At 42.8% G+C, this 25421-nt stretch overlaps 1 protein-coding gene across 4 annotated transcripts in view; it reads right to left on the bottom strand.

Moving 5' to 3' along the window:
- The window catches only part of DIS3L2 (DIS3 like 3'-5' exoribonuclease 2), a 228516-nt gene extending 203510 nt beyond the window's left edge, over positions 1–25006 (bottom strand). The window contains exons 1-4 of one of the 4 annotated variants that reach the window (XM_072142472.1): positions 24854–25006; positions 21663–22209; positions 16271–16429; positions 12076–12206 (exon numbers count right to left, since the gene is read on the bottom strand). In XM_072142472.1, coding sequence (XP_071998573.1) covers positions 12076–12206; positions 16271–16429; positions 21663–22209; positions 24854–24991 — 975 coding nt within the window. In that variant the 5' untranslated portion in view covers positions 24992–25006. Of the gene's footprint in view, positions 1–12075; positions 12207–16270; positions 16430–21662; positions 22253–24853 lie in introns of all 4 variants that reach the window. The other 3 variants (XM_072142473.1, XM_072142474.1, XM_072142475.1) reach the window with 3 other exon arrangements.
- Positions 25007–25421: the final 415 nt, after the last annotated feature.

Raw genomic sequence — 25421 nt, 5'->3', positions numbered from 1 at the left:
GACAGCCTGTAATTGGTACTTTGGATTAAGGAGAAGCGCAGCAAATATAAGCCATATCCGTAATGCACTTTAAAGAACATGTCATACTGAAGACAGTCTATTTTGAAGGAATACCTCACATTCTACATACAAAAACTCAGAAAATTAACAGATACCACTGCATAACTTCCAGCCTACCTGGGTGTGTGCTGGAATGACAAGTAGAAGTGACAAACCAATCACAGAATCCAAAAGAAGTTTCTATTATTTAGGCTATTGCACTATGAGATCATGTTTAAAAAAAAAAAAGTAATAATAATTCAGGTGCTAGTTCCCACCAGATCAAGCTGTATATTCCTAGAGTGGTTATTTTATCCTGGCTGTTTGACACATGTTTCACTTCAACCCATCTGCGGGTTCAGCGTTTCCAAGACAGCAAACAGAAGTTCGCCCAAGATTTGACAGACCACATGCCTGCAGCTGCTTGTTTGACTTGCTAGATTTGGTCTTTTAGCAGATTTGTGGGCTCAAGGCCACTAAAAATCAACATGCTGTAATACAAAATACAGAGTACACCCAAAAGACTTTCAAATACTTCTATCCATCCCAAACTGTACAAGGGAGGCGGAGGGAATTACCTTTTCTACTCCACCTGTGGGACATTTGCTACACACACAATATGAAAAATATAGCTCATGTTACCAACTAGAAAAACACTTGTGATATCACAAGAAAGGCTGCACCACTATTCAGGAATATCTGGAAAAGTCACATCACGATTGGGATGTATCAGTATAGGGTTACACAAGTCGAGATAGTAACAGATACCACAAGGCTAAGCACTGAACTCTCCATAAGAAATGTAATATTCAGATTCATCTCTGGCTTCTCTTTAACGGCCAATTAACACACTTAGAATTTATATATCTGAGAGCAGATGGGTCCAATATCCTTCCCAACCAAAAACCTATTTACCCTGTTGCTCATTTCACGCTGTGAGCTCATATTTGGATTGAGCTGCATTTCCCATCTGCAAAGAACAGATGTTTTCATGTAGTGGGACGGGGTGGTGAGGAGTGGAGGTCTGTCCAGTGAGGACTAGGGGGTCGTCGTGTCAAATAGCTGGATTTACTTGCAATACAAACTGAAGACTAAATTAAACTGCTACTGCACATCAGCAATCTTACAATAGTTAGTGTCTTCTCGCGCTGCCATATACAAAGAATCAACTTCCTAGAAACCTTGCAAAATCACCCATAGTACAAGAGGCATGGGAATGCTGCAAGGGAGAGATGCCAAAATGAGAAAATATAAAGGGAGGGAGCCTGCATTATAAATGGTATACCATAAGGCATGATGGCACAGCATGTGATAACGTGCCATTTAAGATTTCACCCTGGCCTCCCTTCTCCTCCTCTCGCTCCACCTTTGCTTCCACTGTAAATCCTGGCCAGCACACAGTATTAGCTCTGTGCTTTGGGCATATAGCGGTAGGAGAGAGAAGGAGACTTTATGAGTGTAAAAGGGAACCTGTCATCAGCCACACAGCTGTACCTTATCGGGTGTATTAATTGTTGTCCAGGCATGTCCTTATAATGATTCTGAGCCATCCACATGCTGAAATATCAACTTATATTCAAGGGCAAGTAGCAAGCAGGTGGGGTTCAGTGTAAAGCAATCAAGCGCTCACCCCAACCTCCAAGCCACTGCATCATGAAAACCCCACCTACTGCTTTCAGTTGAGCCAATACTTCCCGCTCCTCCCTGTCCTCCTGCACTCCCATTTCAAATCTCAGACATGTGCAGTGCTCTTATCTCTACTTTGGCCCTGTGTGTATCCAGGGGGAGAAACATGCACTGTGCATCTGCCACCCGCTGTACACCATGTCGTCATGTACCGACACTGGCCACACATGCGCAGGTACACGAAAGTTTTTATGACCCAGTGGCCTAGACTGCTGCCTGCCTGTGAATACAAGTTGATCTTTCAGCACAAGGCTGGCTCAGAATCGTTATAAGGACATGCTTAGACAACAATTAAAGCCCTAAGTATACTTTTTATAGGGTGCATTAAACAGTCGTGCAGCTGGTGACAGGTTCCCTTTAAAGAACCACACCATAATCACTGGCTGAGCTCCAGAGGTGCTGTAGGGAGATGGGAGAAAGTTCCACAAAGTCAACTATTACTGCAGCCTCCACCAGTCTGGGCTTTATGCGAGAGTGTGCCGACAGAAGCCTCTCCATGCAAGACATATGAAAGCCTGCATACAGTTTACAAAAAACTCCCAGACTATGAGAAATAAGGTTATCTGCTCAAATGAGACAAAGATTTAATTTTTTGGTATTAATTCCAACAAATATGTGTGGAGAAATCCAGGCACTGATTACCACTTTCCAAATACAATCCCAGCAGTGATACATGGTGATGGCAGCATCCTGCTATGGGGGTGTTTTACAGCTGCAGGGGACAAGAAGACTGGAAGAGGTTGTACTTGGCTTCATTCAACTTTCCTTCAATTGCAACCAGAGTGCTCTGGACCTCAGGCCGGGCCGAAGGTTCCCCTTCCAACAAGACAATGACCCTAAAAAAAAAACAAAAAACAGAGCCAAAACAAAGCAGAGGCTTCAAAACAATTGACCATCCCCAACCGGAGCCCTGACCCAAACACAATTGAGCATCTCTGGAGAGACTTGAAAATGGCTTCCGCCAACGTTCACCATCCAACCTGAGAGAACTGGAGAGGATCTGCAAGGAAGAATGGCAGCCGAACCCTAGATGTAGGTTGAAAAACCTGTTACAGCCATGAGTCTTCTTGGGAATGACAAGATCAAAAGGATGAAAAGGAGTAGACATTCTGTACCCACTAAGATTTGAATACTTTAAAAGTGACAGATTTTTTTGTGACCTGTACTTCAGGTCTGTGGTAAATAACCAATTTTTTTAATGTAAAAAAACCCACACACTATCATTCCCATATGTCCGCTTTAGGTTTTCATAAAATATATAAAAACCTTTAAAAAATTACTACAAACTGAACGACGGTTTCCGCTATTATCAAGGATATTTAAGAATAGACTTTTGGGTATCATTTTTGTTTTACATGAGCTTTAATATAACAATCACTCCATTTTCGAATATTCACCTGTTAAACCATTAACAAGCTTTTACTAAGCTTGTTAACCCTTTGAGAGCTTCATAGAAACTAAGACTAAATGGAGGTGAAATTTAGAACGGTCTACTTTTCTCAGCAATAGTCATTTAGTGATAAAATATACACATTCAGAAAAGATGGGAGAAAACCCATCAATATTAGTAATGCAATTTGTCCCGACCATGAAAACACCCCACATGTGGACGTAATTTGATGCCTACACAGCGACAAAGTAAGGAGAACTCTTACTTCCTGACCCTAGCCAAAAGCCTTTCATTCAGCCACGTTAGTTCCCTGTGCTGCACTGAAGAGTCACAACCTCTTTGAATCACATACAGAATTTTCAATAAAGTGAAAGAAACATGGGAGGGAAAAATATATAGGCCGTCATGAAGGACTAGATGGAAACCGAATTACCGGTGAGTCTAATTCACAATTTCCATAACGTCCCCCATGACGGCCCACTAGGAGATCTACAAAATTAGTAGAGTTAGGGTGGGACCACAGCCTGGAGAACCTTCTGACCGAAGGCGAGATCCTGTGAGTTGGGTAAGTCCAGCCGATAGTGTTTTGCAAAGGTGGACGAAGAAACCCAGGTGGCAGCTCTGCAGATTTGTTCAAGAGAAGCGCCCCTCTTCTCTGCCCAGGAGGCGGATATGGCTCTGGTGGAATGGGCTTTAAGGTTAGGAGGAACTTCTTTCCCCTGTTCTGTGTAACAAGAGGCTATGACAGTCTTTAACCATCTGGCGATCGTGGTTTTGGATGCCTTTACCCCTTTGTTCTTCCCCTGAAACTGAACAAAGAGATTGTGATCTTTGCGCCAGGGTTTTGTAGCTTTTAAGTACTCTAAGACCGAGCGCCTTACATCCAGGGAATGCCACTCCAATTCCTTGCTTGAAGAAGGATTCCCATAGAATGATGGAAGAATTATTTCTTGATTCTTGTGAAACCTGGACGCCACTTTGGGAACAAAGCTTGGATCCAGAGTCAGAGTTATCCTGTCAGGGAGAATACACATATAGGGTTCTCTAATAGAAATGGCTTGGAGTTCCCCCAGCCTTCTAGCTGAAGTCACAGCTACCAATAAGGAAGTCTTTAAAGTTAAGTTTTTTATACTAGCGTCCTTTAAAGGCTCAAAGGGAGGTCTGGAGAGAGCATCCAGAACCAGGGAGAGATCCCAGGAGGGAACCCGCTTCAGAATCTGAGGCCTAATTCTATTTGCAGCAGCAATAAATCTTTTGACCCACCTGTGGTCCGCCAGGGGATGGTCGAAGAATGCGCTCAGAGCCGAAATTTGGACTTTCAGAGTGCTAGTAGAAAGACCAATTTCTAGTCCTTTTTGCAGGAAGTCTAGTACCTGTAAAATATTTGGGTTAGACTGAGAGGGGGGATTAGCCCCACAAAAGGTCACAAACTTTTTCCATATCTTATGATATATGGCGAAAGTAACCTTTTTCCTACTTGCCTTCAACGTAGTTATTACAGCCCGAGAGAGACCTTGGGACCTTAGGAACTCGAACTCAGGATCCAAGCCGCCAGACGGAGTCTTCCTGGATCGGGATGGAAAATCGGACCTTGGTATAGAAGGTCCTTCTGAATCGGTAGAATAAAAGGTTGCTGGACAGATAGGGACCTCAACAGTGGGTACCAGCTTCTTTTTGGCCAGTTTGGGCAGATCAGGATCACCCTTGACCGGTCGAGCAAGATTTTTCTGAGTACTCTCGCAATTAGGGGAATTGGGGGGAAAGGCATACATGAGACTTCCGCTCCAACGATGGCTGAACGCGTCCAAGTGGTCTCTGGACTCGCCGGCCTCCAGAGAGAAGTATTGTTGGCATTTTGAATTCTCCCTCGTGGCGAATAGGTCTATTTGGGGCATGCCCCAGACGCTGGTTAGATGTAGGAAGATCTCCTGGTTGAGACACCATTCGTTCGGTAGGATTTCTCTCCTGCTGAGATAATCCGCTTCTCTGTTTAGGGATCCCTTCAAATGAGTGGCAGAGATGGAAAGGATGTTTTCTTCTGCCCACTGGAAGATGGTACGAGCCAGACTCGATAATACTGGGGATCTTGTACCCCCTTGTCTCCTTAAATAGGACACTGTCGAGACGTTGTCCGAGAGAATGTGGATATGATGATCCCTCAGATAGGCTGTGTTCGATCTTAGCGCTTCCCAGACCGCTCTTAACTCCCTGTAGTCTGAGCTGTTTTTTGCTTGGGCTAGAGTCCAGGACCCTTGCTCGTAGTGGGAAGGAAGGATTGCTCCCCAGCCTGAGCTGCTTGCGTCCGTCACTATGGTGATGGTTGGGAGGTGGTGCCAACATACCCCTTTCTCTAGGTTCCTTAATTCCATCCACCACAGCAGGTCCCTCTTTACAAAGGAAGGAATCCGGATCTTCTTGTCTAGACCTGAAGACTTCCTGTTCCAGAAAGTTAGGATCCAATTCTGAAGGATCCGAGTATGGCTCTGACTCCAGGCGACCGCAGGTAGGCATGCTGTGAGGAGCCCCAGGATCTTCATCGCCTGTCTGACTGGTACAGAGTCCTTCCGTCTGAATAAACGAATCTGATGCTTTATGTTGGATATTTTCTCCTGAGGAAGAAAAGACATTTGGTGAGTTGAGTCTAGAATGATCCCTAGAAAGGTCTTTCGAGTGGAGGGTACTAAACTTGATTTTTTCAGGTTGATTAACCACCCCAACTCTGTTAAAATTCTTAGGGAAGACTCTCTTGCCAAAATTAGTTTTTGTTTGTCTTTCCCTATAATTAGCAAGTCGTCTAGGTAAGGGATGATTGATATGTCTTGTAGTCTTAAAAAGGCTACCACCTCCACCATGATCTTGGTAAAGACCCTTGGAGCCGATGAGATACCGAATGGAAGTGCACGGAATTGAAAGTGTAAGACAGAGCCCTCGGGAGAGAGAACCGAGAATCTTAGGAATCTCTGAGATGAGGGGTGAATAGGTACATGATAATATGCATCTTTTAGATCTAAAGTGCACATATAGGAGTCTGTGTGAATAAGTTGGGTAGCTGTTCTTACCGACTCCATGAGAAATCTTCTGTAAACGATGAAGCGGTTTAGCTCTTTCAAGTTGATAATTAGGCGATTTGATCCATCTGGTTTTTTGACAAGGAACAACGGGGAGTAGAATCCCAATTTTTCTTGTTCTTGAGGGACCGGCACCACCACTCCCATGTGGATTAAATGAAATACTTCCTGCCAAATGAAGGAATGTGTAGAGTGAGAGAGATGGTAAGGGAGCGACAAACCTTGGAGAAGGGGGGGGGTGATGAGAATTCTATCCTGTAGCCCGATTCCAAGATAGACAGTACCCAGGGATTCGAGGTGACCTTTGTCCACTGGGATAGGAATCCCAGGAGACGCCCCCCCACTCTGGCGTCATTGTTTCTTGTTTCCTGGACCCTCTGGGAGGTTAGAGAAAAGGAAACCCCTTCCCCTTCCTCCTTTGGGATAACTCCACCGTCCTTGCTTACCTTTGCCACGGTAAGTCTCTCCGGTGTTCCTAAAAGGACGAAAGGAAGATTTCTTGGGTATTGTTTTGGACTCTGGAAATCCCCTTTTTCTGTCAGCCGCCTTTTCAAGTATAGCGTCCAATTCGGGTCCGAACACAAAGTCCCCGGAGAAAGGAATGCTGCACAATTTGGATTTAGAGCGGATGTCCCCGCTCCACTGTTTCAGCCATAAGGCCCTCCTGGTGGCATTGGTAAGAGCTCCTTCTTTTGCAGCAAACCTTATTCCTTCGGCAGATGCGTCAGCAAGGAAGGCAGTAGCTGATCTTAACAATGGTATGCTTTCCAGTAAGTCTTCTCTGGGAGTACCCTCCCGGATATGGGACTCTAATTTCCCCAGCCAGAAATATAGTGTTCTTGCCACCGAGGTGGCTCCTAAGTTCGACTTTAGGCTTAGCATAGAAGTTTCCCATGCTTTCTTTAAAAGAGCTTCAGATTTCCTGTCCATCGGGTCTCTTAACTGAGCCGAATCTTCAAAGGGCAGGTCCATCTTCCTAGAGACCTTGGAAACCTGTACATCAACTTTGGGGAACGAGTCCCAATCCTTTGACTCTTCAGGGTCGAAGACTAAGCGTTTCCTGAAATTCTTAGAGACCGCGATTTTTCTCTCAGGGTCTCTCCATTCCTGACTAATTAGTCCCCTAAGGGTATCATTGAGGGGAAAAACACGCTGTTTCCTGGCTTTGAGTCCCCCAAATAGTTCATCTTCACGAGAAAGAGGGGGTTCCTCGTCCTCGAGGTTCAATGTATCTCGCATGGCTTTCAGAAGATCGTCCAGATCCTCATTCTGGAATAAGTAGCGGGAGCATGTTGCCTGCTCACGATCCTGATGATCCTGGTCTCCCGCCAGAGAGCAGGAAGGAGAGTCTGAAATGCACCCCTCCTCTTCCTCTGAGGAGGAGGCCGATACTATCCGAGCTTTCTTATGTGGGGGGGCTCCCTGCGTAGCCGCCGCCACTGAAGAAACCACTTTCTTGTCTATAAAGGACTTAAGTTCGTCCATAAAAGACGTTTTCTCCTCCCGCATAAATTCTTCGATGCAGGGTTTGCAGATCGGTTTCTTATAGCCTTCTAGTAGGGTACGGAAGCACATACTGCATTTTTTAACAGGAATCCTGCTTTTTTCAGGTTTTTCTCTACTCTTTTCAGACTTTCCTGATTTCTCTTCCTTGCCTTTCCCCTTAGAAACTTGCTCCTAGGGAAGGAAGGCAAGGAGACAATGACTTGGAGCTCACAACAAAAAACAATTGTATATGTTGCCATACAGCACCACTCACGTGCACCGGGGGGTGGAGTAGGCCCAAGTCTGCCTCATCAGCCATTATGATGTCTGGGACGGCCAGCCAAGAAAGAAACAAGTCATAGACCTCAGACCAACTGACTACCCGCTTTTGAGGATTTAAATACCTTCATGGGGAGCCCATCCCCCTGCCGGTGGCCTCCACTGCGTCCCGCGCCTGGTCCGCGGTCACTTCCGGTTGCGACCGGAAGTCGTCATCGATCAGGGGGAATCATGGGAAACGTAGTTCCCTGCGTCCGCGCGAGAGTCTGGTGGACCAGCCCGCCGGAGAGGACGCCAGCCGGACGATGTTTCCGTCCAGGGAGAGCCCGCAGCCGCCGGGCTAACCGAGGATCTGTCCGGAGGGGAACTTGGACCGCAGTCGGCGTAACCCCAGGTAAGGTTGGTAAGTATGGAGATCCTTCTCCGTTTTTTTTTTTTTAAAACGTCCCCCCCACCCCCCTAGGAGGAGAGAGACCCTCTCTTGACCTGACCCTTGTAGGGACAGGAAGACACTGGCGGGAGGATGTGGGGGGGAGGCTTTTAACCTCTCTGCTTCCTGTCCCTACAGAGGTCAAGGGTCATCCTCCTAGTGGGCCGTCATGGGGGACGTTATGGAAATGTTAGTTTTTCTATTATTGTGATTCCTTCACTAGAATCATGGTGTATGTAATAAATATCCGGGGGATCAGAGATGGATTATCTAAAACTATATGCAACAGAGCCAACAGTGGGGATGTGTCGCAGCAGGCGTTTGAAAAAGTGATCAAAAACAGTTTTTGGGACGAGATCAATAAACATACCTTTGTCCCCCTTTTTAATAGTGTTCATTGCACAGGTTTAATATTATAGTTTTATTGTAAAAGTCATTGCAGACAATACCACAAGTGTAGGATTTGTGTGGCGATCACATGTAATGGAGCTTTGGGGCAAATTTTTTTTTAATCCCAGATTTAGACTTTACGCATCATATTTTGGAAGTATAAAATGCTGGATTTAATAAAGAATTTTGTAGAAATTAGATGTGTGTAGTAGCTATACACACGTTGGATATAGAAGACATCAGCACTGATGACCCAATCCAAGTATAAACAGATATTCAATAATAAAAAACACATCAAAGGCAGTAATAATCTAAATCCTGGATACAACACCCTCTGAGTGTCAAACCGTGGAGCACGTAGATGGTGGCTCAAAGTTGTGATTGCAGGACATGGAGACCAGAGAAACATCAATGCCTGGCTAGGGGCCAAGGCGACATATTCCCTTTAACTCCTTAACAACCAGGCCCTTTTGTTTGTGCATTTCCATTTTTCACTCCTTAACTTCAAAAGATCTATAACTTTCATACTCTTCCCCCCCCCCCCCCATGTAAAGAGCTGTGTGAGGACTTGTTTTCTGTGTAACACATTACACTTCATAATGACTAATTCCATGCTGTGTACTGGGAAGCAGGAAAAAAAATGCAGTGAAATATGCACCATTTTCTTGGATTTCAGGGCTTTCACTGTGCGCCCCAAATGACCTGCAATATTTTTAGCTGGTGACTGGAGCAAAAGGCTATGCAAAGTCTTAAAAAATGCCTTAGTCAGTATTCTGAATCATTTCAGTACAAGTTTAATTCACATTACCTGGCTCCCTGCCAGCAGTGTGTGGACTCCCCAGGGAGGGGGTAGCTGCGGCCTGTGTGTCCTTTTCTCTACTTGCTGTGATTTGCATTTAGCAGGCAGGGGAGGGGGGAGGGTGTGGAGGAGTGTATGAATGCAAGAGCAGACAGGGTGCAGCAGTCATCCCTGGAGAATCCTTTAATGCTGCCGTCAGGGAGCCAGATAATGTAAGTGTTACTTCTATAAACTACTGAAATGATTCAGAATGCCGACAAAAGGCTGCATGCTGACCTTTCCCCAGTCGTCCAAGTGCATCTTAACACCTTGCGTTTGACATGTTTTTAACTCATTTAAAAGGTTTCAGCCTTGATCACATGCAAAAGTTACATTGCATTTTAGCAAATGCTATGGAAACGCAATGTAACCTCAGCATGTGATCAAGGCTGAAGACTTTTGAATGCGTCAAAAAAAGAAAGCATAAAGAAACAATGCAACGCATCAAGTGAATGTGCCCTAAAGATGAATGTCCTGCCGAAGTGCGCCGTAGTTTCCCTACCCATCCAAACTAGATTGCAATACAGCCAAGTTTCATTACCTGGCTGCCTACCTTACCCAAAATGTTGACTGTTGTTGTGGCAGACTTTATATTTTTTGCAAATAAAATCTGCTGCAGATCAGCCCAGTGTAAGTGGGAACTCTGGGACAAGCTCACAAATCTCAGTTCATAGGCGCTACATTAAAAGTAGCCAACATCCTTATGCCACAAATGCAATGGCATGCCTACCTATTATAATAGCAGAGGAGATGCGTTGGTCCTAGCATGCCACATCTTCATAAACTGATGAAGATATAGGAATAGGTTTTTGTACTGTGCAATAAATAGGTCAATATTGTTAAAAAAAAAAAAAAAACACAAGCTTTCTCCCACTTGACCACAAATTATGTCACTCTTGTCCGAGTTTGTGAGGCTTTTATTTATTTTTTTTTACTAGTCTAAGCTGTAGGTTTGCAAAAGCAGGCAGTGTCATCGCTAGGTCAACAGTTTTTGCAGAACTGTGAAAGGGGGTCAGTAGCTTGTCACAACCCCTTTGAGAGTTAAATACAGACTGAAAACCCATAGAAAGACATGACCACACACACACGTTGGGAGTCGCCACAAAGCCATGAGCATTGACTTGTCAGTGGTATCTCTACACACAGGTCCCACCCACATTTTTGCACTTTATGTTCAGATTACTGTCTGCATTGATAGCTTATCTTGGAGCAAAAGTATTTAAGCAATTTAACATAAAATGACATGTCCAGTCAAGTAACCTGCACTCTATCCACTGTATTAATTATGTGTCAAAGGGGTTGGCCACATTTTCACAAATCCGCATTGATCCCATACAATCATGTAACAAGCAGTAGAAAGGAGCTTTATTGCTGCCCACAATGAGGTTGTGTGCTTTACATTACAAAATTATGGATATGACCGTTTAACTTTAACACTTGTTTCGATACACAGGGAGTAGTGTCAAATTTAGAAGACACTGTTGTAGTGCTATATTAAAATACAAAAATGCTTGTTTTAAAATTGGCAGCAAATATAGTACTTCAACCAGTGGGTTGTGTCACTTGAGGAATTACAGGAAAGTACATTTCTTAATTCTTAGCTGAAGGTACATTTACACTTTGATTTTACGCCTCCTCTATAAGGCTTCATGCAAAGCCTTAAATGGCAAATTCACCATTCACACAACAGTCTGCGGGGACGTATATGCGGCCGCACATGCGTCCCCATAGACCAGTGATGGCGAACCTTTTAGAGACCGAGTGCCCAAACTACAACCAAAATCCACTTATTTAAAATAAAGTGCCAACATGGCATTTCTAGCAGTAACTTATTGCTAACTGTTCTACAACATTCAATTGTATTGGCTCTCTTAAGGCCACCAATAGAGTTGAAAGAAAGTGGGCAAATTTAGAATTTTCTCTCCAGGAAGAATGGTGGGTCCAGCAGGAGGACCTCCAAAGACAATGCAGTTCTGTCCAATGACATTCTCAATTTTTCGGCAGTTCAAGCTGCCAATGAAATGTCGCTTTAAAATAGCTCTGAGGGCAGTATCTTTTAAGTTGCTTGGGATTGCAGGAACATTTGGTGGATTTGGTCCTGTTTGGTGAAGGTGGGATAATGGCCTGAGTGCCCACAGAAAGGGCTCCGAGTGTCACCTCTGGCACCCATGCCATAGGTTCGCCACCACTGCCATAGACTGAAATGGCCACCTGGTGGCGGTATGGTGCCACACTTCCTCCTCCTCTCCAGTGCTGGGCGGGCATACCGCGTGTGATTGCACCATAAGGTAGTCGGCACATGACTGCCGTTGGTCAGAGAAACATGGACCATGTACAAATATTGGGATTTTGTGCATTATGTTACCAAGATTCTGTCCTTGTGGTCAGTCTGAATTCTGGGTACTGCAGGTTTATCAAACAAAGTTACATACAGTTTACTTAGAAGTGCAAGGTACAAGCTATTACAGACCTGAATCAGTTCTCCCCTCTTCAACCCAGCAGAGGCCTCTTCCTTAGAAATGTAGGCTTCAAAGATGTTTCTTTTCCTCGTCTTGTTATATTTTTTATCGTTGGGGGTGGAACCAGAACTGCGATTTCCTCCTATATAAAAATGTAAAAGTAATTTTATATTAGCAGTGAACTAATATTTAATAAAAGCATAATAAAAAGATGGAGTCCCCTTGCCAATTCTTACAAAAAAGGAAACCATAAAGTTGTGATAATGGGTCTTGAAGAGTCAGGCAGACAACACCAGTCCCACATGGTGAACTTGAAGATCACCTCTAACACCAGGGGTGCACAACCGTTCTCGCATTGTCATACCTCTACCCTTCAGGTGGTTGCACTATTAACCAAAAGCTAAGATGTGCCAAAAATTACAGTACAGCGCAAATTCCCCCCAGAAACCACTATTGCATAATACTGCATTTGTACACAAGTAAAGCCGAGAGCAGACTACAATATTAATGATGAAAATTTGAACTCACGCAGCAGGTAGTAATTGTGAATAACTTCCTGCACGCAGGGGCTCTGGTAGACCCCAGTACTGTGCCCCGCCTGGAGCCTGGTATTCATACTTATCTGCTGCAAAGTGACGATTCCTGCCTTTTTGCTGCCAGAGGTGAAAAGAATATAACTACTAATACTACCCCCCCAGTTCTAAGTCCCCCTCCCCTCCTTGCTCCCAGTTCTAGTCCCCCTCCCATCAGTTCTAGGTCGCCTTTTGCTGCTTCCAGTTATAGTTCCTCCTCTTAACGAGTAGCCCTGTTCCGCACGAGGCGGTATAAAGGAGAAGGTGGACAGTCATGTGATTATATCATCACAGGTCCTTGATAGTCTATACAGCAGAACAGGTCCTCAAGGAGTGCGCTTAATGCACAAGTTTTATTCAGTTTTAGCAAATAGCTGTAAAAATGTAATAAAATTGGCACCCTGTTGCCGCACTTGAAGCTGCAGGCAGCAGGACGGGGGGCACAACCTGAGGGTCATCAAGCCAAAGGTTGTGCACCCCTGCCTTAGGCCAAAAGCTATAAAAAAAAATACACCACTCCTTAAAGAAGGGCGTTTCAGGTAGCTGTGAGCTGCCAAGACAAAGATCAATATTAATGTGCATCACAGTGATATATCCCCTTTAACTGGGATACATAAACACCTCCCAAAAAGTTAAGGCTTTTATAATTTGTTCCCATTTTTTACATCACAAGACCAAGATTACAACTGACAATTACTCTACACCTCACCACTGCAAGGCTTCAAGCAGGTGGTTTCCAAACAGAAGCGGCCACTGAGACTTGCACATCACATGATGCCAACAGGTTACAACAATTCACCAACACACCCTACGGCATATTACTGACCCCTACTGGCATTCCTTAGAATGAAGTACAATGCGTGGATGTCGCTAACCCTCCAAGTAGCTGGCCGCATAAACTTAGTGAAAATGATCATATTACCAAAAGGTTTGTATATCCTACAGCACGCTGCGTTGTCTGTTTCCAAGAGGTTTTTCTCGGAACTACACTCCAACGTGTGTGTGTGTGTGTGTGTGTGTGTGTGTGTGTGTGTGTGTGTGTGTGTGTGTGTGTGTGTGTGTGTGTGTGTGTGTGTGTGTGTGTGTGTGTGTGTGACCAGTATGGCACTCCCTGACTTACCTTTATTGCAGTTGACCTGCTAAATATCTAGATCATTGGGTAGTCCCAGGCTCGTTGCCCAATTCAGAAAACCATCCAAGTCATTATTTGGGGCTCACTGCCTTCTGATATATATTGAGGGCACTCCACTACTACCCATCCACAGGCTAGCCATACAAGTCTGGAAAAGGGCAAGGCAACTTACACACTATGACACCATAGCCGATATGGCTTTATGGGCAAACTCTGTGCCAACACATTTAACATCTTGGGAAAACAGAGGAGTGGAGACAAGCAGAAATACAGACTTTAGCAGACTTCTACCCCGATGGGGTGCTGGCTTCTCAGACTTGAAAACAAAATTTGATCTGGACCAGAGAAGGTTTTACAGGTAACTTCAACTCCGGCACGCCCCAGAATCACAATTCACGCATGGTCCACCACAGATATCCAAATACCCACTCATAGGAATATACAGAACTCAGGGTCCACAAGGTTTGGTGTCAGCTCTATACACCCATTTGATTATGCAAAAGGCAGAGCTTTTTCCATCAGGGATACCTCACTCCGGTCCGCATGCAGAAAATGGGCCGGGTACATTCCACTGCCTGTCCTAGATGTGGCTTCTTTGAAGCCGACTTCATGCATATGATATGGGAATGCACCCCAATAGCAACATTCTGGAAACACATTACAGATTTTCTCACTAGACTTATTACCCTGACAACCCCATGTGTACCCGAGGTGTGCCTCCTGGGGGTCTTATCAGAAGACTGGACTGGACATTCATAGCAAGAAAATTTATATAGTGCTCTGGTGGCATGACCCCCAACACGCCGACATTACAAATGTGGAAAAGCACAAAATCAATCAAATGCTTCCCTATGAGGCAGTCTTATACAAACACAGGAATTGTCCAGATAAGTTCGGACGAATCTGGGGCACAAGGTGCGACTCGGGTGAGACACTATTCACCGCACAGACTGAGGGTAATAGTTGCGGAAGAACAATCTGCATGTTGACAATGTCTATCCCTTCACTGATAAGTTACTAGGGCATGGTGCGAAAGGTGTGGACCCACTACACCCTGGGGAATAAATCAGGGGCACTCAAGGTGCAATGAAGGTGCTCAAACCTTATTAACTAAACGGTCATAAGATAAGGACATTTTATCGGCACCTACAGATCCAAAGTTACCCAAATCACCCACAAGTAATGTTTTGTTTCGTTTATCTGGTTGCTTTGTACTATGACATGGCACAATAAACCACATACAATGTAGGGGAATGAGGGTGGTAGAAGGATTGAGCAACTTCTGGAAGAAAGCGTTTCCAATACGGTTGAAAAAAAAAATTTTTGTACCAAATAAGTGTGTATAATGCAGCTGTATATTGAGAGATGGTGAATGCAACAACGCCAAACACATTTAAGGAAGGCAAAAGGTACCCAAGTGTCCAGTTTGTTGAAATCGCTTACATCAGCATGGTCTGTATGCCAGAGAACCAGAAGGGTACCCAACACCACCAGGCACATACATCATTTGGCCAGGGAGAGTAACACTGCAGAGGCCCAGTGGTCCTTTGTCCTGCAGCTAAAGAAAGTTTATTTACACTGAACAGAAGTGATGGCCACCAATGAGGTTGAGACTAAGGACTGCACTATGCGTCAGCCACTGTGGTGAGCAAACCCTGGTATAGTGACAAGCCCATACTAATTGAATAACAATCCAGTTATTGTGCCTCTGCATGGACAGCCCTAAATTCATCTGCACTGATAATCTAAAAGCTCATCAAAGTCACATCATAAAGAAACAGCTGCTAAAGACTTCAACCCTAAATCCCAATAGAAACTGCTGGGATCAGCAGAGCCGCTGAGTAGAGGCTTCCAGCGCTGTACCCAGAGGTCATACAGATATTTTTCCCAAAAGAGGAAACACGCCACCATTTTTTTAGCCAAGGAAGAATATAAAATTTTCAGTAACACAAAAACCTGATTGCCTTAATTAGTTATTAAAGCACAGAAAACTATTTTAGCCATCCTACATTACATATTAAAGGGGGGTCGCCTGAGAGAAATTTTTTTTTAATATATTATATATATATATATATATATATATATATATATATATATATATATATATATATCCATATCCAGGAGGGGACCACTTAAAAACCAACCAAAAAAACCAAATCATTTACTTACCTCCACGGTCCACTGTTCTCAGCACAGCTTTGCTCCCAGTGTAAAAGAGTGGCAAGGGTCACCACGAGGGACCACAGAGGTATGTTTAAGAAACAGCCTCCTTGGTACATTTTTTTTAAGCTCTCGGACAACCCCTTTAAACAGAGGTACTCAACCCTTCAGGAACTACAACCTACAGACCAGGCTAAAGCTGATCCCCCAGCACCAAGGGCAGTTATTTACTGTGTCGGGCAATGTCACAGGCTAAATCTATTTAATAAAGCTTTGTCAAAATAGGATTTTTATCATTTCAACAAAATCAACTGAAACCTATCTATCTATATACATACATACCTCTTGCTGACCCAGGGTGTAACGGGCTGACCATGTTGTGCGTGTTATACATGCTGTCACTGTAAGACTCTGAAAGCTGTCGCTTCCTTTCCACACTTGGGGGTGAGCTGGCGCACTCAGACTTGTTTCTTATCCTTGAAAATCCTCTCCTGTCACCACCTGCGTAATACAAATAGCAAAAAGGAATAAATTACTCTTCTGTACTTGTAAACATTTCCTGACACCTGAAAATGCACAAGAGGTGTTGGAAAGAGTCTTGCCCCGGTTTGTATTGATTATATGTATACTACCATGTTTATTCCCTTATGATAAGTTGCTGGTTTGCTATACTTGTACATGCTCATGAGGGTTATATACCAGTAGTTGTCCATCTTGTAGTCTATGAACCTTTTAGATCCATAAATCTCAGAGCAGATTCTCATATTGGGTTTATTGATTTTAACATAATACAATTTATTTGTGTACGATTGTGTTATTGCTCTTTTTTGGGTTTTAGGGTGCGGTCACATGTGTTTACAGCTGAAGAGTGATTTGCCCAATTATACATCTGATAACATGTGTGTTTACAAAACGCAACCATAAATGCATGGCTATCACCGTTAACGCATGCATTAACATTTGTGATTTGTAAATGCAAGTGTTAACAGCTGTTTAACCAAATCTCCCTTCAGCTGGTGCAGTGCGTTTTTAAACGCGACGTGTGACCGCACTCTTACCCCATTTCCCTTTACCAAAATGTTAGGAGATCTGTCCAAACTACAGGTTTTTATTTTCAACTGGCATCAACTACCTGCAGGCAATTAAACAGATGAGACCCAGGTTACCATTTCAGCTTAACGCCCATAACCCTACTACCACCACGTACTGGAAACAGGGTCACTTGCATAATGCCCATGGGATTAAAGAGGTATTGTCATCTAAAAACAGACATTTAAATTCATCTGCCACATACGTACATTATTTCAATTGGATTAGAAAATTTTTTTTTAACTGGTCGCATAGAAAAAAAAAAAAAAAAAAGTTGTTCTTGGAGATAACCTCCGCTACTGGAGGTTAAGGAAAAAAAAAAAACTATTAAAACACTGAATTCAAGTGATCAGGCACCTCAATAGTGTATGCCTGGCCACTGCTTCTAGAGTATAGTTTAGAAATGAGATGGTTATCCTTGAGCATGACCAAAGGACAACAATGCAACACAATAAGAAGAGATATATATCTTCAATTGGTTGTTATTAAAAAAAAAAAATGTACATATGTTGGCTTAGTTTGTGTTCATCTCATCCCTACCAGCAGGCGTCAGCTGTACAACACCGCCAATACCCATCAAATTGGATGCAAGCTCATCTCCAAAACCAACACCATATTCCCTGTGGGTACAACGATGTAAATTTATGCTGGATGGTCATGTGTTATTAGGGCATGTTTTATAGAGGACATCTGGAAGGGTACAAAGACTTAGCACTGCATGCACACACTATATAAAGCCACAGTATACAGCAAACTGTCAACAAGCAATATGTTCAATAATAGATCCCCATGCAGAATAATATTTAGATTCAGGGAAACAAGCATCTGGTATTGACGTCCACTAGCTACTTAAAGAAAAAAAAAAATTACATATGATGACTACCATAACTCATTGAGTTATGTTAACGAGTTAGTAAGTTATTTGCAATCTGCACTACTATGACCTCTCATTGCTTGTATTTAGAAAAAGATTTTGCAGAGTCATATGATAAGGCAAGTTCCAAAAAGCACTCCATCAGTATCTAGGTTACTCTACATGAAAACACACCGTTACAAATGCCATGTTAAGGGACAACTATGCAAATACTGTACACTGAGAAGCAAAAGGGCAACAAAGTTTTGAATATCCTGAATCCATATCTCACCATCCACTACAGCTGTGAACCTGAGAAAATAAAAGGGCCGCATCTGCAATGAGGCAGGGTGAAGTCATAGGGTGATGTCACATGGCGTTTTTTAGGCCGTTTTTACCTAGTGCGTTTTCAGATCGTAAAAAAACGCATGCGTATTTCAGCGCTGGCAGGTCCGTACTACCTGAAATATCAATTATGCTAGCGCCTTTAAAGCACCAATGTAATTGATAGGCAGAGCAGTGCGAACTTCAAGACTCAGGCCAACGCGACGTCACCACACATGCCAGCCTGTGTCACTATACACTATGTGGCTGCCGACGGAAGAGGAGCTGTAGGCAGCTGTATATTTTATCATTGTAATCCCATACAGAACTTTTTTGGTCTCTGACAATTAGATTTCAAAAATGTTGGGTTGTCATAAGAACCAATATTAACAATAAAGCTTCATTACAGACACCTGTGATAACTGTTATAGCCGTTTATTGTAGCCTGGGACTAAAGTACAATAAATTACCAATATCCAGTGGTCCGTTTGTAACTATGGGTCGTATGTTCTTAAGTAGGGGACCGCCTGTATAAGGTTTTTTGTTTTAAATGGGTCAGCTGTATATAATAACTGGCTGTGTGGGGACAGGTTGTATTGGCGTTTGTGTAGCTACATATACGGTCTATGGGGGAATATGTATATAGGGGCTGGATTGTAATTACACTGGGTGTCCTTATATGGAGTACTGTTTATCATTTAATTTGGGAGTATGTATACAGGGGCTGCATATAAATTAGGAAATCTGTATATAATTTGGGTGTGAATATAAATTAGCAAGGTGCTGTAGTTCATTGGTTGTGGTATATGTAACAAATTGTGGGAGCTGTAGATACTATAAATTATTTGGGGGGATATAAAGGATGCATTATGTGGAACAGAGTGTTCAATTGTGTTGTGAGGATAATGTATATTAAGAACATGCTGCTTTAGATTGTAAGCAAGTTTCTTTTTTTTTTTTTTTTTTTTTTTTTTATGGGCGCAGTGTGAAGTTTTGCTACATGGAGCTGAAGCCACTGACTGAATTCAGCAGAGATAAACCAAGCCAAGGAGAAACAGTAAAGAAGTTCTTTCTGATGAAGGAGATCACCTGTAAGATACTAGGTCACTAATGTCTGTCTAATGACTGACTACAAGTGTGTGAGGTAGCATCATTGGGTGCCGAGGGGGAGGGCAGCATTTTCAATTTTTTGCCTCTGGCAGCAAAAATGCTAGAATGGGCCAACATGATTTATAGAAAATATTGACTAAGGGTGGGGGGGGGGGGGAGGGATCTCAATCAAGAAGATGTGAGCATGCAAACGCTAGGACAGAGGACAAAACAACTGAAAACTGGGATAAAACCAGTCAAGTCAATAGACTGGGATCTACGCCAAATGTCAGTGATGCAGTTTGGCAATTTTCTTGGCCACATTAACACTATCAAAGAAGCTGGAATCATACCAGAGTTGGAAAGTACTTTTCATAAAGAAGCATAAGGTCAATAGCTGCTTTTCAGGTTTATGTATGTGACAACCAAGGTGAGGGTGGTCTAACAGTCAAAAGGATGAAAGTCAAAAGCTTAAAACATTGTTACCTTTTGATCGTCATTGTAACTTTGCAAAAAGCAAACCTCACAAGACAAATCTTTGTACACGTTAACAAAATGAGTAAAAGGTTGAGGCCACCGAGTGGGCAGCAGTGCATTACCATGGATATGCAGAACTTCTGCACAATATCCGACTACAGAAACCCATGAATGGGATTACATGTTAAAACACAAATGAAAGCTGTAAAATACGCTGCAGGTTATGAATGCACAATGCAAATCATATCTGGCTGCAAGTTTTAGTTGCAGCAGCCAAAGAGATAATATACTGTAAATGAGCAATTAATAGTCTTCAGGCATTCATTGCATGTTGAGATTCAAGGAATTAAAGAGCAAAGGACAGGGCAACATCTAAACTGCAGCAGATTAACCTTAAATACAAGAGCCTTGAAACATTTAAAGCATTAAGAGGCCAAAAAAAAAAAAACACCCCCAACAACAAATAAGTTCTGGACAGAATGGTGTATCATCTAGGACAGATGTGTCAGTGTGTCCGATGCCGGTTGATGAATCTAATCATACATTGCACCTCCTATCTGTTGGCATAATGAAAGGCAAAATCTATTGAAAGTTTTTGTACAGACTTTATCCCCACAAAGCCACATCCCATTTTTTTTCCTTTATTCAAATTATGACAGAATTCCGCAGTAAACAGATTATTTTCTCCCATATTATAAAATGAACAAGCCTCATGTGCAATATGAAGCTTGTACCGTACTATACCTATACTTTATGTAGTAACCAGGAGTAGTGTTCACACCTACATTTATATTGCCTGATTTATTGGCTTGTGACCCTATATACTTGTGTATAAGCCGTTTTTGGTGGCAAAATTAGTGGTCTCTGCTTTTACTCAGGTCGGCCTATACTTTAGTATATACGGTATGTTCCTGTAGCATATGTTGACTAGCATAATAGGATTCTCCATTCCAGCAGCAGAAATTGAAAGCAGACAAGGAATTCTAGCTGGAATTTACAAAACTAAGAGAAGGCCATGCATGCAGCAAAGAATGGAGGCAATGATGCAAAAACATGGGAGGAGTAGTTTGTATGTCCAGTTCTATAGCTCATGGATCCACAAGCCTGATGTGATCTGAAATAGGAGATTCTTATGACACCAATAATATATTTCTAGGTACACTACAACCATCGATAGAGTCTCAAGTGAGTAAACTTGACTACTGAGGACAAATATGACTCTTTCAACATTACTTTGGAGATTAATTGTAGGTAAGCAGGCAATATTTCACATAAAGGAGGGAATTCTAGAAGAGGACATTTAGTGGTGTAAAACTAGTGACAGGTTTTTGACCCCTTCCCAACACATGCAGTGCCATTATGTAACAGTGTTAAGTAGAAGGTATGGATAGGGCTCACAGGCCATATACTGCAATACTAACCAGAATGGTATATTAAATGCCATAACCGGACACTACAATGTGTTACGCAAAAAACAATCCCTTACACGGCTCTGGGCGTGGGGAAAGTGTATAGATTCTTGATGCAGCAAAAAAGGAAATGTGAAAAAGGGCAGAGTCGTGAAGGGGTTAATAAACGAAAGCTACACAAGGACACAGGTTCTTCCCTGTATTTCTGAACTCGCTGTTCATACTATAGCAGAAACTTGCAGCCAAGTCCTTCCATTTCTTTAAGCTGTGATTTACCTGCAGTACCATGATAAATATTGCTACGGATTCTAAGGGAAAACTAATGGATGAAAACATACTAAAGCTGTAACAGGAACATTTTATGCCATTAGCACAAAAGCAGAAGCAAAGCTTTATATGATCAGCTCATCGCAGCCGCTACAGCACCAAGAGACCACAAGCAGCTCAAATTTCATAAAAAGTAAAATAAAATAGATGTATTCTAAAGCCATACCGTCAGGATATATTTCTCTTGCAGCACCCCTTGGCATCTGCTTCTCGGCCTGGGATTCTTTTTTAAAGTCAAAGTCACAATTGCCTTTGGGTGACTGAAGTTTTGTGCCAAAAACATTGGATCTACTTTGAAATGTCGCTTTTGCCTTTGGGTCAAAATCTCCATCTCGATTGCCGTGTCTGCCACTACTATGCACCTCAGTCTCACTTTGCATGCTGGGGTTTCCCAAAGCAAATCCCTTTTCACACCTAGAGGAACTACTTCTCCCATAGGAGGACAGTGTGTTAGAATTCAAGCCGTTTCTACCAAAACCTTCTTGAAGGCCTTCAACTTTAGAGTCTCTGTCACAAACAGTGTCCCCATGACTCGTCTCTTCCATCTGCAGTTTCTGTGCTATATAGTTCAAGTAAAGTTTAAAGCGACCGCTGTGATGTTGCTGGACCAGTCTAGCATAAGCATTTTTTTGCTGGACCCCTGTCCAGTTCGGACCTTCTTTACCAGACAGACCAAGATTAGCTTTTGTATGATCCATATTGCAGTGTCTACACTTGATTGATCGAAAAAAATAAAAATGGGAAAAGTTACTTTACCTGCAAAAAAGTGAACCAAACAGAAAAAAAAAACATGGTTGACATATAAAATATCAGGTGTATTTACAAAAGTAAGTAGAGAAATATGCAGCTGCCCCAGTTATATGCACAATGGCTTCTCACTGCAGAATTAGCAAGAAAAGTGTACATACTCCTTGACTCGCCCCATTACACTACCAAAACGCAGAAAATGTCCTTTCATAGTTAAGAGAGATGTTCAATTCTAGAAATATCTCCTCCAAAGTCATGTGAAAACAAGCAAAATGAGGCTACAGAGGGCATCACTTCAGGCAGACATCTTTGGTTTTATAGTGCCCTTGGTGTCATATTGAAGAAAAAGATCTCAACTATTTAAGATTGCATAAGGCTTGTCATTTGATCACTTTATTTCAGTTTGTAGGGATTGCAAAAAAAGTGGCAATTCTGACATTAGGGTGGCATTTATATTTAGGAATAAAGATATAAATATATACAATTTTTATATTTGGATAGATCAGGCATTTTAGGGTGTGGCAATACCAAACATGTTCATTATTTTTGTTTATTTTTACATCAATCCTAGGGAAAACAGGACGATTTCCTGAAAAAAAAAAAAAAATATTGATCATCCTTTGGGAAATCTTCTCAACATACATATTGCAAAAGAGACCCATGTTCGGCAAATACTTGTACTTTTATCCTTGTGCCAGCCTGACCTCAAAGTGGTGCACACGTCCAGCTGGTGAAACCTAAACATTAGTTGAATGTCAATGCCATCTGTTTTGAATACAAACAGTGGAGGCCCACAAATTTGCTGTGTTGTCCGAAACTGATCTCGGAGAGTACATGGCACATGAAAATGCTGAAACCGAAAGTTGCAAGAGATTGGCACACTAATAGGGAGACGAGAAAACTATTCCAATTTACAGCGTTTTAGATTGGGGGCCCTTACAGGCAAGTTCCTCCATCCAGATGTGCCAATTCATATTATTTGTGTCTTTTGTAATCATAAGTTCTAGTCTTTATATAATGTATGTGAACCCCAAAATGTACAGCATCAAGAAAGTAATTGTACTATAAAAAGTGAAATAAATTGCAGACCCACAGACTCTGGCTCCTTCTAGTGCCACCCCATGCTTCTTACAATACTACTGACCAATATGATAGAAATCCAGGCAAGTATAGCAGTGATCCAAAACCTGGATGCACCAACTTCTCATTAGCATACAGTCAAAAAGGAATTTCCTCAAACTGCATAATGTGCAGAAATAATAAATATATTTTTTTTATTTATATACAAGTCACCGAGCATTTGTATATAACATGCTACCAGTAGATTATGCTGCTGGGGGAAAGGTAGACTCCCTTTAGCTTTTGGTGGAGTTTTCTTGGAATACACACGAGGCTTTAAGGAAACCTACCATTTGATTTGATGCATTATGAAGCAAACATACCTTGAGAATGCTGTAGCTACAATGATGCAGGATCATATATTTTTTAAATCACTGAAATCGTTTTAAATCAATTTACTGCACATTAATTAAAAAAAAAAAAAAACGCTAGGGAGAAAGGGGCTGGGGGGAGGATTATGGGAGGCACATTTGCTCTGTGGGTTTTCCGTGGTCCTCTTTAATTATGATAATGTTATATTTGCAAAACCACTAAGCACAAGATATGATCCTGCATCAGTGTAGCTACTGCATTCTCAAGGTATGTTTGCTTCATACTGCAACAAATGGTAGGTTTCCTTTAAAGGACATCTACCACCAAAATTAAGGAGTGTATGCAAGTGAGTATAAGGGGCTCCAGGCTCCATTTCACAACTATGGAACACTGCAAGTTCACAGGCTGTTACCATGAACAGAATATGCTTCCCCCTCCCCCAGGAGGAAAGACCTGCTCTGCTCATTGCAACATCTTATGAAGTTACAGCACTAAAGGTCTCTGGAAACAGCCAGATCCCTTAGCAGAATTATAATGAATGAATACTTACCTGGTCCCAGTGCTCCTCAGACCTACTCTGCAGAGCGGTGAAGCTTGTGTACTACACCCGGCACATGCACTGTCATTACACAGAGTACAGATCTGGCTGATGTACTGCACAGGGGGCACATGAGTTTGGTCTGTTCCACCTCATTTTAGTGCCAACTGAGGGACTAGCTAAGAGGCAACTTGGGACACAACTATTGGTCCATAAGGTCCTGTGAGAGTTTTAATGTTCTACCTGCACTGACAAGTCCACTTTAAGAAGCAGAGAAATGTCACACTCAGATGATAAACCCATGTACCATCCAGCACTTTCCCCAGTCAAGCAGCCATTCTACACGTGGAAGACCCTATTACTGAGCAGCAGATCTCAGAGACACACAGCCATACATTCCTATGGGGTTTCCTAAAATATGTATCCAGTGTAATAGACTATTCCAGCAGCGTCATTACATATCCTAGTGCACCCCGCACCTACACCTGCGCTCGTGCAGTGCACTGCTAGCAATGAGCATGACCTGAGAGGGCAGGATGCAGAGACACTGACACAATGACGGCGCTCCTAAACCCGACCACCCATGTCAGCAGCCACCTCCCCCTATCACACGCATCTCCCGCAACCCATCCTCCACTCACCAGATGCCTCCAGCCGCAGTACGGCGCCCTCTCTTCTCGATTTAAATCCCCCCGGGCCGCTGCTGACTGCTCCAGGGATTCCTCTTCCGGGTCAGGCAGGTTGGAGAGGGCGGAGCTAGCCGGAGGTTTCGAGCTCATGTGGGCGGGGCTAATGACTGACGACCACCTGGCAGATGCTCAGTAGTGGTGACAACTGGGGGCATCTTCATGGTCTCTCACACAACACATCACGTCACGTCACGGTTGTGGACAACAATGGGGGATGTACACACTGCTTTTTTTTGCATTAGTATTTTGATGGATAAGGCTGGTGACACACTTGGCGTTTTTTCATTGCATTTTAGGTTAAAGTGTCTTAGCGTTTTCTCCCTTAAGTTTTTTGCATCTGCGTTTTTGAGGTGCCTTTTCATTGTGTTTTTCAAAGCGGTTGCATTTTGAAACACGTGATTACATGCTCAAACAGCAAGGAGAAGATCACTGCATTTTTACAGATATCAAGAGTCACAGCTGCCGACAATTAACGCACATCAAGCTTTCATTTATAAAAACGTAAAAATTCAAATGTTTT

Source organism: Engystomops pustulosus, chromosome 3 (genome assembly GCF_040894005.1).
Source record: "Engystomops pustulosus chromosome 3, aEngPut4.maternal, whole genome shotgun sequence".
NCBI lineage: Eukaryota > Metazoa > Chordata > Amphibia > Anura > Leptodactylidae > Engystomops > Engystomops pustulosus.
Note: the sequence above shows the minus strand (reverse complement) of the source record. Positions and strands in the feature narration are given on the sequence as shown.